We start from the raw sequence: 17,425 nt of genomic DNA on the forward strand, positions 1-17,425 counted from the left end.
ATAATGTTTATGTGACAGGTAGTGTTAACAAATGGTGAGCAGACAGCATTGGCAAATCAACACCTAACAATAAAAACATCTGGTTTTACTGGTCACAAGACAGCATGACTTGTTTCCAGAGAAAAGTAGACAACATGGAAGTTAGCATATTTCTGTTCAGTAGCTCGGTTTATCCTGACAAAACTGCTTCAGCAAATAAACAACAAAATGAAACATAAAAAGAAAAACAAACATAGAAAATTAGAATACAGATAAAAAAAAAACTAGTAACATTGAAACCTCTGCCTTCTCTGACCCGGTAGTAGGTTTCCATTTGAACTGTAAAATGTGCAAAATTTTGCAAGAGGCATTGCAGGTGTAAAGAGATGGAGCTTACTGGATGCTACACTATCCACCTAAACGCGTGCTCTAGAGCTGCGTGTAGTGTCTGTCTTTGAACTGTTTAGATTTGGGGCTAGACTTGCTATAGAGCATGACGCGTCAACTATAAACATCCACGTCGACCATTTCTCACAATCGAAGTCGTTGATTTTGTCAACCTATCGTTGCAGCTCTATGCCGCACAGAGCCTGCGTGGCTGCTCTAACCTGTTCATGTAAATAATAAAGAAGTTCAAGGTAATTGGTTTGGGCGCAGGCCTCAGATGTTTTCATAATGTTTGATCAGTCAGGTAACGACATGTTTTTGTATTGTTCATGTTCATGCAATTTGTTAAATTGCCTTGCAAATAAATGCTTTGCTACCTGTTAAAGGCCAAATCCTTCTTGTGATGATTTTTACATGTCATTTATATTAGTCCACACAAACACTACATCCATCTGTTTCTGGCCCGGCCCCTGTGTCAAATTTTAGAACCCATTGTGGCCCGCGAGTCAAAAAGTTTGCCCACCCCTGCTATAGAGCATTAACCAACCCACTATCGGAGCATAGCAGCCACTGCAAAGACTGTCAGGGTTTAATGCTGGAAGCCATAATGCACCTTTGTTCATGAGACAAATTCATACATTTTTTTTATTTATTTTTAAACAAGAACTCTAGCACACGAGAACTACATCTTCCCTTATATTACATTCACTTTAAATGTGTCATTATATACAATATAGGATCTTCATATATTAATTTGATCTGCTTTATTATTGTATGAGTCATGTCATTACATATAGTCCTCTTCCATTAATATTCTTAATATGTACAATATAAATTAGAACAGTCTTATGGTTAAAATAAATAAATAAAATACAATGGCCGTGGCATTACACACTGTTTTGCAAACAGAGTTTTTTGTGGCTGACTGAAAAGGATCCTCTTCCCCCAATTTAGCTTCAGAAGCCTTTCTGAGAGGTTAAGGATCTTAAGGACAATAGCATAGGTGACCGGACAGTTGAGGTGAATGAACAGTTCTTACAATCCACAAAAAAAAAAAACAGAGGAAAATAGAAAATCAAATGATGGTCCACTGTACGTGTGGATTGTATATCCAAGTCTATTTGATGGATGCAGGGCCAGATATGGGTGCATTGCTGTGTATTGGCCCTCTGGTCAACATGTGATCCCAGGAGAGAGATAGCCAAAGGGGCTGAGTTGGGTTGAGTTGAAGCAGTGCAATGATCCTCTCCCAGCTATACCACTGTGCCACTGGGCGAGTTCCCATTCTGTGCTCCCAAGGACTGGGTTGGGTGCTGCTCACACCAAAAGAGTGAAACAAACACAGAGAAGAGTTAGAGAAACAGTATAAAGAATAAAGAAGCACCAATGTGTCAAACCTTGTTTTAGAAATCAAGTTTTAGCTCAAATACAAGCACTAGGGCCCTAGGATGCCCAGTTTGTGGAATCACAGAATTCTGTAACAAAAATGTAACTCATTGTTAAATGCAGAATTATTAAGGAATCTGAGACCTTTCTATTGCATAGCAATCAGAGAGATACATTTCCCTGTTTAGACAACACGCCAGTGTTAACGAAACAACAAAGTTGGTGGTCTTAATCTTAACAGGTTGTTCATTTGCCATTAAACATGTCCATATCTGTGTGGTGTGAACAGAAGAGAAAAGACGATTAGGCTCTTTGGACAACAGGAGAGAGGTCACTAAGGAGCATTTTCTGTAAAAGTATTTTCATTCCTTCAAACCCAACTGAAAGTGAGACTAAATTAAACTGTTTTAGTCGTAATTGCCACAAAGTTTTTTTTTTAACGAATTGGTGTTAAAACTATCTAATCTTTGGCCCTGCCAAGAAGTTCAATACATTTTCAATCAACTCTTTTGCAACAACATGGAGGAGCATCAAGCATGGAGCACTTACCTCTTTACCAGGCCGAGCCCAGGTGCAGATGAGCCCCTCTTGACAGGCAGTGATGATGCAGTCGTCCATAAAGACCAGCACCGTGAGCCTCTCGTGGGCGATCTTCTTGCAGACCAGTGGCTCCAGCAGGGGCACCTCGTGCATGCGCGGGCACAGGGTGGTGCCCAGCACCTTGGCTGCGTCCAGGCGGCTGCTGCGGGGGGCCATGTTGAGCTTGTCGTTGCTCTTGCTGATGTTGCCCAGGCTGTGGTAGCGCTTGTGCTCCTTCTCGCTCCCGCCGCCACTCGACTTGTCTGACTTGCGTTCCTGCAAGGAGAGCGTGGCGAAGCGTCCGATGCTGAATGCCGAGCCAGCGACCCCCCCAGCGCTGCCCCCTCCACTCCCCCCACTGCTGCCATCTGCCCCACTCTGGCCCTTGGAAGCAGTAGCGACGGCTGGGTGGGGGAGGGAGTTGGAGCGGGACAGTGAGCGCGGGAGAGGAAGTGTGGGGGGCTGGTGGGTGTTGGTGGTGGTGGGGTGATGGTGCCCCTCCACCCCTACAGATCCCCCTGTGTTGTTGATGATGCTGCTGCCAGAGGCGGGCACCCCAGACCCAAAAGTGTTGGTGATGGCACGCGAAAGGGGCAGCCGAGGGTACAGCACATCATCAGTCAAGTCCCACAGACAGAACTGGGTGTCCTGCCCCACCGAGCCAAATCGGTATGTCACGGATGGGGCTCGACTGCCCTTAGAGCTGTGGCGTGACAGACGGGAGAGAGTGCTGCTGGTGCGTACTCTCCCAAAATGCAGCCCTCCCACTCCTCCTCCTCCTCCTCCTCCTCCTCCTCCTCCCACTCCACCTCCCACTCCACCTCCCACTCCACCTCCCACTCCACCTCCCACTCCACCTCCCACTCCACCTGGCTGGTGCAGGTCCTCCTCGCTTCCGCTCTGCTCACCTGGCTCCTCCTCTTCTAGGCTAGTGGTGAAGGGGTCAAAGGCCACCACATTCACCCACGACTTGTGTCCATGTCCACGGGCCACCACGCGACTCTCGCTGAATGACCACACGGTGACCAGGTCGTCCTCCCCGCCTGTGGCCAGGTATTTACCATCTGGGCTCCAGGAGACACACAACAGCCCCCCGAAGTAGCTCTTCATCACGCCCTGCAACTCCATTGAGTCAAAGTGGAAGACACGTAAGCAGCCGTCCTGTCCCACGCAGGCAACATGCACACCGTCTGGAGAGAAGGCAAACTCGTTGAGCCCCCCGTCCCCAACGGCCCAGCGCAGCAGCGGGTTGCGGGGCGTCTTGCTCTTGCAGGCATAGACGGCGAAACCCTCCCCCTGGCGCAGCAGGGAATACTGGGGGGCTGTGGTGCCACACGGATGCTCCACATTGTACAGATATAGGTGCCCACTGGCGTGGGAGGCCAGAAACAGGTTCTCTGACTTGGGTAACCACTTCAGGCAGGTCACCTTGGTCTTGTCAATCAGCCGCTGTAGAGATAGAGACAGATAAAGAAGTGCCAGGGGGATCAGAGTGGAAGAGAACAGGACAAAGGACAACAGAACATAGAGCTGAGGACAGCAGCTTATGCAACCGAGCCTGTGTAGCTTTATACAAAAATATGTATGCACAATGCAAATGCACAATACAGAATAAAGTTCAGAAAGACAGAAAAAATACTTCAGACCTATAAGTGCACAACAAAACTCCTGGGCCTGACACTCAAAGTAACCTTTTCTGGATGAAGCAATTAACCCCTTACATGTAAAGGATAATGCCAGTGTCTCAATCTCTTACATTGGCAAACAGGCAACTGCCAGAAGGAAATTAACAAATCATTGCAAATAATCTCTGAAACACCAGAGATTCATTCCTACAAGGCACAACTGACACAGTTAGCTAATGAAGAACTTTGGAAACTTCAGTGGTTGCTACCTTTCCTTGGTATACACCCACTCTTGCATTGGAATGTATAACACCCTTCATCATCAAAGGCACTCTACCAAGAAAAGGTTGATAATGTCACAGACAGTTGGAAACTATTTTCTGCTTTCAAGAATCTCCTAAAGCCCCCCCCCCCCCCCCCCCCCTCCGCCATCAGATACCAACTTCTCTGCTGATGACTTAGCAATTTCCTTCACTGAAAGAGGTGTGTAAGTCAATGTCCCAACATAGACTCCATTACCCACAATTCCCTTACCCACAATTCCCTTATCACATTTCATTCCTTATCTACATTTCAGTGACCTCGCATTGGTCACAACAAAGTCATAAAAAGGGTGACACTTTTTGCTCTTTAAAACAGCGATTAACCCAAAAATCTGTCTCTCTGGCGGTGGGTTTAAAACAAGTGAACTTCAGTCGTATTTGAACTTTTGGACCGAAGTTAAGAAAATACTTTGACTCGTTTAGTTGTTTAATCTAAGTTTAGCAGTAGAATTATACTGCAGCCCAGCAGTGTTTTCGAAGTAGGATAAGGCGACCGGCTTCCCTTATTCGTTTCTCCACGTCGACACAGAATTGGGGGATTGCAGGTCAGGAAAGATACTTTTTTTGCTTGCAGAACAAAAGATAAATAATAAGTAATACAAGCTCATCAAAACATACCATTTAGCATTTTATATTCACTTAGGACAGATGAACAGCCATCCACAAAAAACAACTATGACAGATGTGTGTCAGTCAGAATTTGCACATGTCCTGTTCAAACAGACCGGAGAGAGCGAGGCAGCGACGGCTGTGCCGCACCTCGGATTACTTAATCACTCACAAACTGGGTTGAGCGCATGCGTAGAACTATTTAGTCTTGCTGACCTCATTTAAAACCCGCAGTGAAAAAGCACGGAGAGGCAAACAGGCAAATAGTACCTCTCGTAAAGGGGATTATGCTTGTACTGCCGTTGTTCTTCCTCATCACTTTTTACTTCACTGATTTTGAGAAATTAAACTTAAATTGCAGCTAAAGTTGTGTTTCCTGGTTGATTTTATCTAGTTGCTCCACTAGCTGATTAGCTAGCTAAGGACACTTAATAACCTTAAACGGTTTAAATGGAAGAATTACATTTGCATGACATGATAACTCGTTATCTAGCTGATGTTTAAGTCTCGTCGATTTAACTCTTCAAATTATATTGGGAAAAGGTAGAAACCCTCAGGGTGCCTGCCTGTGCAACTGCATGAAAGACTTCATATTCACGAGTGCATAATCACACATTCACACGAGTTCAACACAAGCTAGCAGCAGTTGCCAACTGTGTGTAGCTGCCCTACCCATGTATGTTTGTGAAGAATGCTGAAAAACAACCAGTAGTTAATGTGCAAGCTGCCAATCGAATGCTGATTTAATATACTGTATTGGGTTTATATATTTGTAAATCTAACTCTGAAAGAGTCGGTGCCTCACCAGCCAGGAACCTCACCGCACATCACTGTTCCAGGTAATCCCAAATAGAAACTCTGTCGCTTTCTCCCGACTTTTGCGGCTATGATACCAGGCGAGGGGCGTGTACTTAAAGCGGTATAGAGGAAGATAGACTTGAAGATTGACTTGACTATGTATGAAATACATTGACAAAGACGAAAACTAAAGACATTTTCTCTATAATTCTATTTTATTTCAGTTAGTTTTGTGAAGACACAATAGAGTTTCAGTTAGTTGTTGTTTTTTGATAAAGCTTCGTTTTTATTTTTATTTCAGTTAACGACAAAAAAAAAAAAATTACACCTCGATTTCGTTTTTTTCGTTAGTTTTCGTTAACGATTATAACCCTGGTTGATAGTAGGCGTTTTTTCCCGAAGACCACCTTGGTGAAACCTGCTATCCCACGATATCTGTGGGCGTGGTTGCCGTTGGTTTGTTTATTTACCCGGCCGTGTTGTCCACATAGTGTTGACGAGCATGGCGAAGGCACCACGAAAGAAGTCGAGAAACTACAGTTTTCATCCAGAATGGTAGGAGGAATTAATCTTTACCTTGGTAAAGGACAAGAGTGTGTGTATGTTGTGCCAGCAGACACAGGCACTGTCCAAGCGAGGGAATTTGAAGCGGCACCACATCTCTAACCATCAGAAATTCAAAGACTGCTATCCCCCAAAGAGAGCAATCCACGCCAAGAAAGTTCAGGAGCTGAAAGTGGAGTTGAAGGCTCAACAGTCGCTTTTCGCAAAACCTGCTTCTCAAAGTAAGTCTGCAAATGAGGCATTGTTTCGTATTAGCCACGTTTTGGCTAAAAACAAGAAGCCTTTTCCAGATGGGGATTTATTTAAGGAACTTTTGACCATCACCGCAGATGTTGGCAGCAACTTCAAAAACAAAGAGGACATTAAAGTCGTTCAACAGTGACATGAAGGGTCGAGTTACTGTCGGAGAACGTTGAGCAACAGGTGTTGAAGGAATTGGCACTCTGTGAATACTTTTCACTGCAGTTCGATGAATCGCTTGATGTAATGGACACGGCTCAGCTTGTTGTATGTCAGAATGGCTTTCCAGGACTTTACAACAAAGGAGGACTTGCTCACTCTTCTCCAATTAAAAGAGAAAACGAGAGGTGCGGATATTTAAAACGTGTTTAAAGACTATGTCCACGAAAAGAACATCCCCCTTCATAAACTGGTGGCAATCACTACCGATGGGGCACCGGCAATGTGAGGTGTGCACGCTGGTTTTACAGCACTAGGGGTGGGTATCGCCAACCACCTCGCGATACGATACGCATCCCGATACAGGGGTCGCGATACGATATGTATCGCGATACATGCGATACGTACGTATACGATACGTATCCCGATATTTTAGGCTTATAACAAAAAAAAATTGCCTCTAACTCCTTGACAGTACATCATAACATATTTGTCACCTCATGTGGATTCTACAGAAACTCTGCTTTCAAATTATACCATCAACTGGATGACGGGCAAAGTATGCAGGCAGGCACATGAACCAAGTAGACGCTGTACAAAGAAAGACAAAAAAAAAAAAAAAAAAAAAAAAAAAAAAATTATTTTCCGTATCGATACACGCATCGTAAAGAGGCCCGCGACGATGTATCCCCGTATCGATATTTGGAACACACCCCTATACAGCACTGTGCCGTAATGATCCAGATTTCCCCGACTTCAAGAAGTACCACTGTGTGATTCATCAGCAAGCCTTGGCTGGGAAAGTTGTGGACTTTTCTCATGTCATGTCACTGGTGGTCAAAGTGGTAAACTCGAGCAAAAGCGCTTCAGCATCATGACAAAAGGGAGGCTGACACACTTTCCAAACCTGGTGAAAATGTCACAGTCCATCAAAGACTCTTCTGATTTTCACCCTGTGTGCACCTGGACAAACTGGCAGCGGAGTTCTGTCGACGTTTTGTTGAGTTAGAAGTCATTGAGGATATTGCTGCATTTGTTTCAAACCCATTCCTGTGTATTGATATAGAGGAGGTTGCAGACAAATTCGAGAAAGCATTTGCTTTGCCTGGTGGAGTGGACATGGAGATGGCTGATTTGCATGTGCACTAAAAGTGAGTGCCTACTTTGGCTCAACCTACCTCTGTGAAATTGCATTTTCACAGATGAAAATCACCAAATCCAAGTACAGGAGCCAGCTTACTGACAGACACCTCACAGACTGCCTCAGACTGGCTGTCTCTGCTTATGAGCCAAACTACAAGGCACTCACAGACAGTGTTCAGTCACATCCATCACACTGACTTGTCACATGAGAAATTTGTCACTGTTGTAAATTTAGTTGATAAATAAAACCGTTCATATCCAGCCTGCTCATTGCAAATGTGTTTTTTTTTCTGGTTCATATTGTTCACAAAGTGTTTGATTTCATTCAATTACAACTAGGCCAAACATAAAGATAAGTTGTAAGTACAGTCTGGAGTCCTGACAGTCTTTTTCTCTCAACGCCTCAATAGGTAGATCTTCAGGTCACACAGGCAGAGGTTTGTGATCTTAGGCCTAAAAAGTTTGGGTACCACTGCTGTAGTGTGTTCACACCAGTATCATACTGTAGTGTGTTCACACCAGTAACATGCTGTAGTGTGTTAGACGCTGCGATAGGTGCTCCTTATGTGACCTCGCAACAACTAGGCCTACATGGAGAATGGATAGGTCTACTAAAAATAACTAATGATAATAAACCATGTGAATGAGCCCATCATTTCATTATTTTAATTAACTCTATTTTAGCCCCCTCTGTCAATATAGCCTTGCCTATTGTGAATAATAGCAATGATGGACTTCTTTCAACATTGAGCCTCCTAATTAGACCTAGGCTACTACTTGGAGTCTATCTTAGGCTACTTTTTATTTCGAAATAGTTGGTTGACGCACCTCCTTACAATGTAACAATGTTCATTGTTTTGGGAAAATCGCGTGCAGAGAGAAGTTAGCAAAGAATTAGCTGGGAATGATGTCTTTGTCAAAAGAGGATTGTTGATAACCAAAACAAGAGACACATCCTGGGGTGAGCAAAACCTTTTGGCTGTAAGTGTATGTACCAAACATATATGGACTAGATTGGACTAGATTAGCCATGAGCCGCCCAGGTCTTATCTGCTTTTGTACAGGAACCAGACATTTTTTCTTAATATCCTCTTACTATGCAAGGACTGAAAACTGATTAAACCAATTAGTCTTTGAATACCAAAATGGTTTACACGCTTTAAATTAATTAAATTCCATTTGCATGAAACGATAGCTGAAGGTATAGTCTCCTCAATTTAACTTACAATACGAAAACAGTTAGGATGCCTGTGCAACTTCGAATTCGAAGTTTTCGAATTCGAAGAATTTATTTCACCTAAACCATGTGATCGCAAAAGCTACAGTTGTATTATTCATATTAGTACTTGGAAGTCCAAAGAAGAAAGTTGAAATTGCCTATGTTGGAGCTGAAGATCCTAGCTACCTGCTGTTTGTAATGGATGCTACAGCGCATAGACTGAAGATATAACTTCATCCAATATACTTTAATAAACAAGTGTTATGATCTAGCTAAGCATTTTTTAGCAATGTGAAGGCATGAAGTGATTGCTGACATGTATCACACACATAGGTCTTGAAGCGTTGCAGAGGGGCGAATCCTGTTCTCGTCTGCTAGTTGTTTGATGTCTATGTTCATTGCATCTTCACTACTTCCATGAAGTTAGCTTCAATCAGATTCTGTGGATGTGGCACACATTTGTGTCTTGGTTTCCTAGTCATTTTCCTGAAATGTTCTGTATGTTGATATGGTAGGGTTGGGACATTACTGTGAAACTATATTACCATTGACCAAGTGTGATTTCTAGTGAAATATCTTCACTGTTCTCCTCTTATCACTTGGATAACTTAACCTACCTGCCTGTTTTATAGAATACTATTAGCAAGGGCGTAGGTTTGGTCTCAGCATTGGTAGGGACACTGGTAGGGACACTGGTAGGGACCCCCCCCCCCCCCCCATTAAAAAAAAACATTTGATGTTATATTGAACAGGCAAACTTTAATTAAATGTAATAACATTTGTGTACTAACTTGCGGAACATAGAACTGATTTAAACACAATAAGAATTAAAGCTGCGTAGAGCAAGCCGTGAGAATGCCACGTACATCAAAACATAAAAACAATACAGCGCAAGGAATAAAGAAAGCCACTTTTCCAATCACCAACAGGTAGGCGAGTGGCATTATGGGCATATGTCCGCGTTCAGGCCGGGTCCAGTGTCCACCCTATGACTTTTGGTCAGGATCAGAAAATGTGCGATGTTTCCAACCACCAACAGGTGGTGCTATAGGCGAGTGGCATTATGGGCATATGTACGCGTTCAGGCCGGGAGACTTTTGGTCAGGATCGGACTATGCAGGCAGGAGTTTTAAGTGACTTTGTGGTTTTGGCGAGCACTGGCGGGTCGTAAAAGTTTGAGGGTTTGCCACGCCCACACCTTTGAGATTTTGAATAATCCCTCAATACAATTTGATCCCCCATGGCTGAAGAGTATCCTGACCAAGTTTGAAGGCGGTACCATTAATTCTGTAGGAGGAGTTCTATCAGACGCCAGGTGTGGAAACAGAGTGATGATTTCAACCACCAACAGGTGGCGCTATAGGCGTGTGGTATTATAGGCATATGTCCGCATTCAGGCTGGGTCCAGCTTCCACCCTATAACGTTTGGTCAGGATCGGACAATGCAGGCTGGAATTATAAGTGACTGCGTTTTGTGGCGAGCACCGGCGAGTCGTAAAAGTTTGAGGGTCTGCCACGCCCACACCTTTGAGATTTTGGACAATCCCTCAATACTATTTGATCCCCTATGACTGAAGAGTATCCTGACCAAGTTTGAAGGCATTACCATTAAATCTGTAGGAGGAGTTCGATCAGATGCAAGGTGTGAAAACGGGCAAAAACAAGCAAAAACGCAGTCAAAACGCATATTCCACTCAAAATTGCCGACTTCCTGTTGACCTGCCACCATGGCGTCAATACACTTTTTGGTGCACCTGGGCATGACAAACACGTGTACCGAATTTCGTCAAGCTATGCCAAACTAACTCCAATGCAGAGGGGTATTTACAATGTTCTAGGGGGGCGCTACAGAGCCATTTTGCCCCGCCCCAAAATTCCATCAACGCAAAAGTTCTTAGATTTCCCACCATAACATCCTTGCTAAATTTGGTGAGTTTTCCAGAAAGTTTCATTAAGAAGAATAATAACAAGAAACAGTAGAATAACAATAGGGCTTTCTGCTGCTTTCAGCAGCTTGGCCCTAAAAATAAAACCTTATGGCCGGTTCACACTACACGATTTCAGCCCGATTTTGCTCCGATTTCTTCGTCGTTGACAAATTTTTAGGATCGGGCCCGATTTTGAAAAGTCTGCGACGAGGTGAGGTCTTGCAGTGTGACATGCTTGCGACCTGCGATGTTTTCGTCTGCGACATTCGAAAACCCCACGACGAAAAGTCTGGCATGTCAGAATTTAGGGGTGAATCGCAACAACGTATCCATTGTTGACATAGCGTAAACCTAGCGTAAACCTAGCATAAACCTCACTCTGGCCTGTATAACGAATGTCCAGCCTGATAAACTGTTATGATTGTAAATGTAGGTTACAAAATGTTGGTTTTAAAGTAGTCTTTTTCCAGTCTTACCCGGAAATTGACGTTTGATAGCCTACCTCAAAAGTTTACATAGCCTATCAAAAGTAGCTAGCTGCCTGCTACCTAGGCTATTGGATACAAAGATTCATGATCTTGTAGTGTGGCCAGTCTTCCGACCAAGACGAAGCCCGAAGTCGTGGCTCTGTGATCGCATAGTGTGACATGTTAAATCGTGAAGGAATATCCAACAATCGTGTAGTGTGAACCGGCCATTAGTTTAAATAAAAAACAAAACTATCCCCACATTTTTACATCACTTCATTTTGGATATCCCAAACATGAGTAAGACCTCATCTGAAGCCCTGATGGTCCAGCTGCTGCTACCTCAACCTGCACTACATCTGCACTGGATTTCTAAGTTTCCTGAATGCATTTCAAAATATTGCCTTAATGAACAAAATTACATAACTGAGAAGGACATGAAAAGCATTTGTTTGTTCTGAAATTAATTTGTAATATGTAGGTAATTGGTTCAGGTTTTATGTAGCTGTACTAAGCCTACATCATCTGTACTGCATTGCAGTGCAATGAAATATTGTATTGATTAATTATATGCTGCATACATTTGGGCATCCCAATTTATTGCACCTTTTTACTACCTACAATGACATATAACATTTATTCTCAAAATAGCCAGTGTGAATGATAACATTCATGGGTAACATTGTCTAAACATCCCTTAAAAAACAATATTTGAATGCAATCTTTAACAAAATAGACAATTCAACCTCTCATCTGAACCCCTTATGCTGATTAATAATCACCCTGCTCTTCATCTGTAGCTTCAGGCTGCTGTTTATCCTGCACAGCAATTCATCAATTCAATAAAATCACTAACCATGCTAAGTTGACTGCTGATTACTTTTGCCTTCAAGAAGACCAGCTGCTGCTACCACACTGGTCGAAAGATTGAAGACGCTAGGGATAGATTTAATACAAGCAAAAGGTACATGCTCTACACACTAACAACTTTCAAAACATGTTTCCATTGTAGAATGGGTGGCGAAGTAAGGCTAGCAGGATTACACTGTGTGGGTAGTGTTCCTACTAGCTAGCTAACAACGACATGGGCTGCTTTCTACTCTCTGGGTAGAAAAAAAACTTCTGGCATCTCTCTTCTTTTTAGGTGGCTTTTTCCAATCTACAAAGCACAAAAGGGTCAAAATATCAATGCTGAGACCAAACGAAATACTGATATGAGGCTTTATTATTTCCTGGCGTATTTATTAGCTTACCGTGTCAGACTATTGCCAGTGGCAACTCTTTTCTGCAAGTCAGGTTTCACAACGTGTTTCTGACTTTGCCACTTAGGCCAATTTAATGACAGCATTTTGTCTCGCAGGCTCGAGGGAATTGGAAAACTTGGAAATGTATTTTTCAATCTTCTGGGCGACGAACATAGTATTGATAATAATGCGAATGAGTTTGCAAATATATTGTGCACATTTTTTTTTCTCTGAAATTAACAAAATATTGGTGGGGACTTTTTTGTCTTTCTCAAACTTTGGTCGTGACTAGTCCCTATCGACCCTATGCAAACCTACGCCCTTGACTATTAGAATGACATGCGATAACAGACTGACTGCAAGTAGTCACTGCAACTGCCTCTATTCTAATCCCCATGCAATACATTCACCAACCTCCTCATTGAAGAGCTTGCTGGTCTCCTTCTTGATGGGATCCAGGTATTGCACCTGGCCAGCAGAAAATCCCACAATGAGGGCCACGCTGTCTGTTGTGGCAGAGTATTGGTTGAAGTCATGACAGGTAGGTTGTGTACCCTTGTAGATGCGTTTGTCAATGGGCTTGCTGAGGTCAACAGCCTATGATGAAGAAACAGAGCAGGATGCAAAAGAGTGATGATGAGAGAAAGAAAAATGTTACAGAGACAATGTTCCAGAAAAGAAAGAAAATACACACACCACAGCTAGGTTGACAATTTGATACAGCTCGTGGTTGAAGCGAGTAGGGGAGGCCTGGGTGTAATATACATTTGTCAACTAGGTTAAGGGATCAGACTGAAGCACAACTCTTCAAGAGTGCAAGTGAAAAATGTCAATATTCTGGCTCTTACTCGCTCTTCATTACAGAAGATCTGTGCCGTGGTCATGCTTTCCCCCATAACACATTGGGTTATACAAAATTCAAAACGGAAAAGTCCTAGCAGTGAGCTGTACTTCGGCCTGTTTTTATCATTTGGATGGCAAAACAATTTTGGTCAAATGAAGAAATTCAGACCACACACATTCTCTGATAGCCTGAAGTTATCAAATGTTTTCTGGATGCCATTTATATGGGTTGGGCTCGTTTTCAGAACAGAAGGGGAAACAAAAGCGTTTATTATGCTCTACATATTTATTGCACAATACATCAAGCTTTGCTTAGCTTACAGTATCAGCAGGTGCAGGGCAAAGGTTGCAGTGATAGGCGAGGTTGCAAGTCAGTGATACATGCGATCACTTCAAGTAATTCGGCTTAACAACGTAACAATTAAGGGTTATGGCCAACAAAATAAAAAGCAGAGTCCGGTGGTTAAATAAAAGCTGCCAAAAATTAAGGCTTTGGAAAGATAACGCTAGTGCTAGCTCATAAGCTAGCTAGCTAGTTAGTTAGTGAGCCTCAATGACAGGATACATTTGCTCGTGAACATGCATAATCGATGCTGACTCGTCATCTCACCTTTTTAATGTTTGTGTAAGTGTAAAAATAAAGTTCCCTGCCGATATTAAAACACACACGCTCTGAATCTTCGCTAGGATCTTCCGGCTGAAGCTTCACCATGGAGACCCGCACTGGAGGAAGGAAACCCGCTGGAGCGGAGTTGGCTGCGGCATTGGAAGAAGAGGCAGACCCGGGCCCCTGCACCAGTCCAACACCACCACCGGGTATTGAACCCGGTCCCGACCCGGGGCCCACCGTTGCACTTGCTGTTGGACCCCGAGGTAGCCCGCCCCGTTGTTGAGAATCTGAAAGTGTCAGCAGCTTGTAAAAGCCCTCTCTGGTCCTGAATTGTGATTTGATCTCATTGATATCCTTAAGTGCGCCTCCATCACCGGCCATCTTCAGTAGGCTACAAACAAGCCGCACAGGAAACTGATCTTCTGACCTGGAAATAATTATTAAAAACTACAATGGTTGTAATGAGTTCCGTTCTGCTAGCAACGATAACCCACAATAACCCCAGGAAGTAAAAAGAAACGAGGAAGTAAAATACGATTTTTGTATCAAATGAAAGGTGTTTTTTACAACAAACAACCCTGTAAATCGTCTGGGTTATATAAAAACCTTTTTTATGGAACGAGTTTTTGTTGAATTTGTCGTAATTATCGGGAAAATAGTTGAAAGCGTGTTTGAAAGCTATTTTAGCCTAATTGTCAGTATAAAGTCTGATTCTGACTACTTGCCAGATCATTGTTTATAATTATAAAACAATTGGGTTCTAGCGCGTAATTTAGCTGTTTCTGATTGGACGAGAGACGTTCCATGCTATAGGTTATTCTTCAACATACCTACAGTTACGGGACTTTTCACAGCTAAAAATAAATCACTCCGCGATGAAACATTCGCATTGATGATAACCGTTAATTCAAAGTTTTTAAAATTCCAAACCAAGACATTGACAATGGAACTATTTTTTGTTGCGGAGAAACAATGGCGAAATAAACCATTTTTAATCAATAACTTCGTGTTGAAATGTTAATTTGTTGACTGTAGAATTGTTTTATAAAAGCAATATAGCACTCGTGGGGGCTAGGGTTAGGTAAGGGATAATCCTAGGCCTCGGTGGCTACGGCCGAACACCACCCGTGGGATTATCCCTTACCTACCCCACTCCCACTCGTGCTATATTGCTTAATAGTATTGTGTTATCTGTGCATTATATTAAGTAAGGGATAATGTATTGTCCGGAGGTCATTCTACAAAAATAATTCCCGACGGGGCGAACAACACCCCGATGCGCAGCGGAGGGTGTTGTTTTGTACCGAAAGGAATTATTTTTGTAGAATGACCGACGGACAATACATTATCCCGCTTATTATACGGGTACTTGCCAAAAACGATAGAAGACATTCCTCCAACATACCTCTTTTTAATGATTTAGTTGCCGTTTCATGAGTCCCGTTTAGAAATAAATAGTTCTTCAAGCAAATAGAACTTTGAAGTTTCAGGTGTTGCATAGCAACCCATTACTTGCTGACTTCAAATTACTGTCTACTGTTGCGTTAAAATGACTGGACTTCTGGCGGAATGATATGAAAGATGTGAATTAGAAGTACAAAACCCGCGGTGATTATCTTTCGCAGAGGTCTGTAAATAATGCAGGAAATAATGTGACCTATGACGTAGGGATGGCCCATTCAAATCAACGGTACTTTTTGGAACATTCTGAAGAGCCGTATAATAACTTGTTTTAAAACAAGGTGAGGTATAGTAAATTACTTTTAAACGTACATGATACTTTTAGCTGAAAACTATATTAAAAATAATGTATTTGATCAGTGCGCTTGCATTAGAGCAAAACAGGATTAAAAAAACATAGGCTATGACCATTGCATATAGTATACATATTTGGTACTGTTTAGAAGTTACTTTAAAATGGTTATACGATACCATTGACTAGGCAGGCCTATGTATAAGATTGAAAAAAAAAACTAACCTTTAATAACCAGGACTACATTATGAAAGCACAGGTTTTACTTCACTTTAAATCATATCTTCTGCAGACATGCACCCTCTCAAACTGTCTATATTTTTATTGGTGCTATTTGTATTAACAGTGTAGGCCTATATTTTTTATATTCTCCTATTTTGGATTCAGTATAGGTCCAATGTAATCACATTATACCTAATTATACCTATTATGTAGCCTGACGATGTCATACTCGAAACAAGAAACAATTCCTCTTCGCTGAATTGGATACCTAGAACCAATCAGAGCAACGTAGTATTATTACCATCTGATAGATTAAACTTTTACCTGATCCCGTAGGAAGGACGGCAAAAACATCTTTTCAATCGACAAATGCCTTGATCGCGTTTCTCTGTTCCTCTTTCAAAATGAATGCGCTATCAATATCTGTTGAGATATGCCTGCTCACGTTACTTAATTAGCACTCAAGGCTAGAAGCTACCATTTGTTCCAATGTTTTTTTTGTCTACGCTGTTAGCATAACCTTTCATTAATGGTCTAGAGTACTTAAGTTAAGACCTACAATCCTTGGCAACATTGGTGTTGCGTATACACAACTAACCGAGTCAATGTAAACATAAAAAAAGTCGTGTAGATAGCTTAAATCATATCAAATATGTCCCACTAAGCTCCCGAGACGGCGCCATCTTTGTTCCATTTATACCGGTATTCTATCTATCATCAGGTCATCTGTCCATCAACGTATAAAGCCCGCCCTTACAATTTGATTGGTTTAGATTACTTTCTCGACTTTTTCGAAACGTTTAAACCCTCCCAACTAGCTTGACTCCAGACTGAATCTCCCAGACCAAAAAATTTGTGGGCGGAGTTCAGGCTGGTATCCAGGCTACCTATTATGAAGTGTCTGTTGAAATTCAAGAGGAAATTATGGATAAATAGTGGTTCCATGTCTTCTATTGACCAGCCTCAGATTATATACCTGATGTGTCTCTGGTGGTGTTTAAATAAATCTAAGTGTTATTTTCTTTTTGAGTATACTCTTCACTAACTGTTGTATATCACCCTTATTACATGATGAGCATGACATCGACAGGAGTCTGCCACTGAATATGCTCCTCTGTCTGTTGAGAGTACTGTGTAGTGGTTGGTGGACATTGTCCAAGATGGTCAGCAACCTACTCAGGGTCCTTCTCTCCGCCACTGATGTGAGGCAGTCCAGTTCAATGCCAACAACAGCTACCGCCTTCCTCACCAGCCTGTCCAGTCGCCCTGCATCCCTCTTCTTTATGCTGCCACCCTAGCACACCACAGCCTAAAAAAGGACGTTGGCAACAACAGGCTGGTAAAACA

At 42.5% G+C, this 17,425-nt stretch overlaps 1 protein-coding gene across 1 annotated transcript; it reads right to left on the reverse strand.

The window, feature by feature from the left end:
* Positions 1 to 1,619: 1,619 nt before the first annotated feature.
* Positions 1,620 to 14,513, reverse strand: LOC308370143 (WD repeat-containing protein 20; the record flags this gene model as incomplete). The annotated part of the gene is made up of 4 exons (XM_080844731.1): positions 14,104 to 14,513; positions 13,065 to 13,247; positions 2,302 to 3,780; positions 1,620 to 1,667 (listed from the first exon to the last, which is right to left on the reverse strand). The coding sequence occupies exons 1-4, from the start codon at positions 14,482 to 14,484 to the stop codon at positions 1,620 to 1,622; spliced, it is 2,091 nt and encodes a 696-aa protein (XP_080700857.1). The 5' UTR covers positions 14,485 to 14,513.
* Between the last annotated feature and the right edge of the window lie 2,912 nt (positions 14,514 to 17,425).

Source organism: Sprattus sprattus (genome assembly GCF_963457725.1).
Source record: "Sprattus sprattus genome assembly, chromosome: 9".
Classification (NCBI taxonomy): Eukaryota; Metazoa; Chordata; class Actinopteri; order Clupeiformes; family Clupeidae; genus Sprattus; species Sprattus sprattus.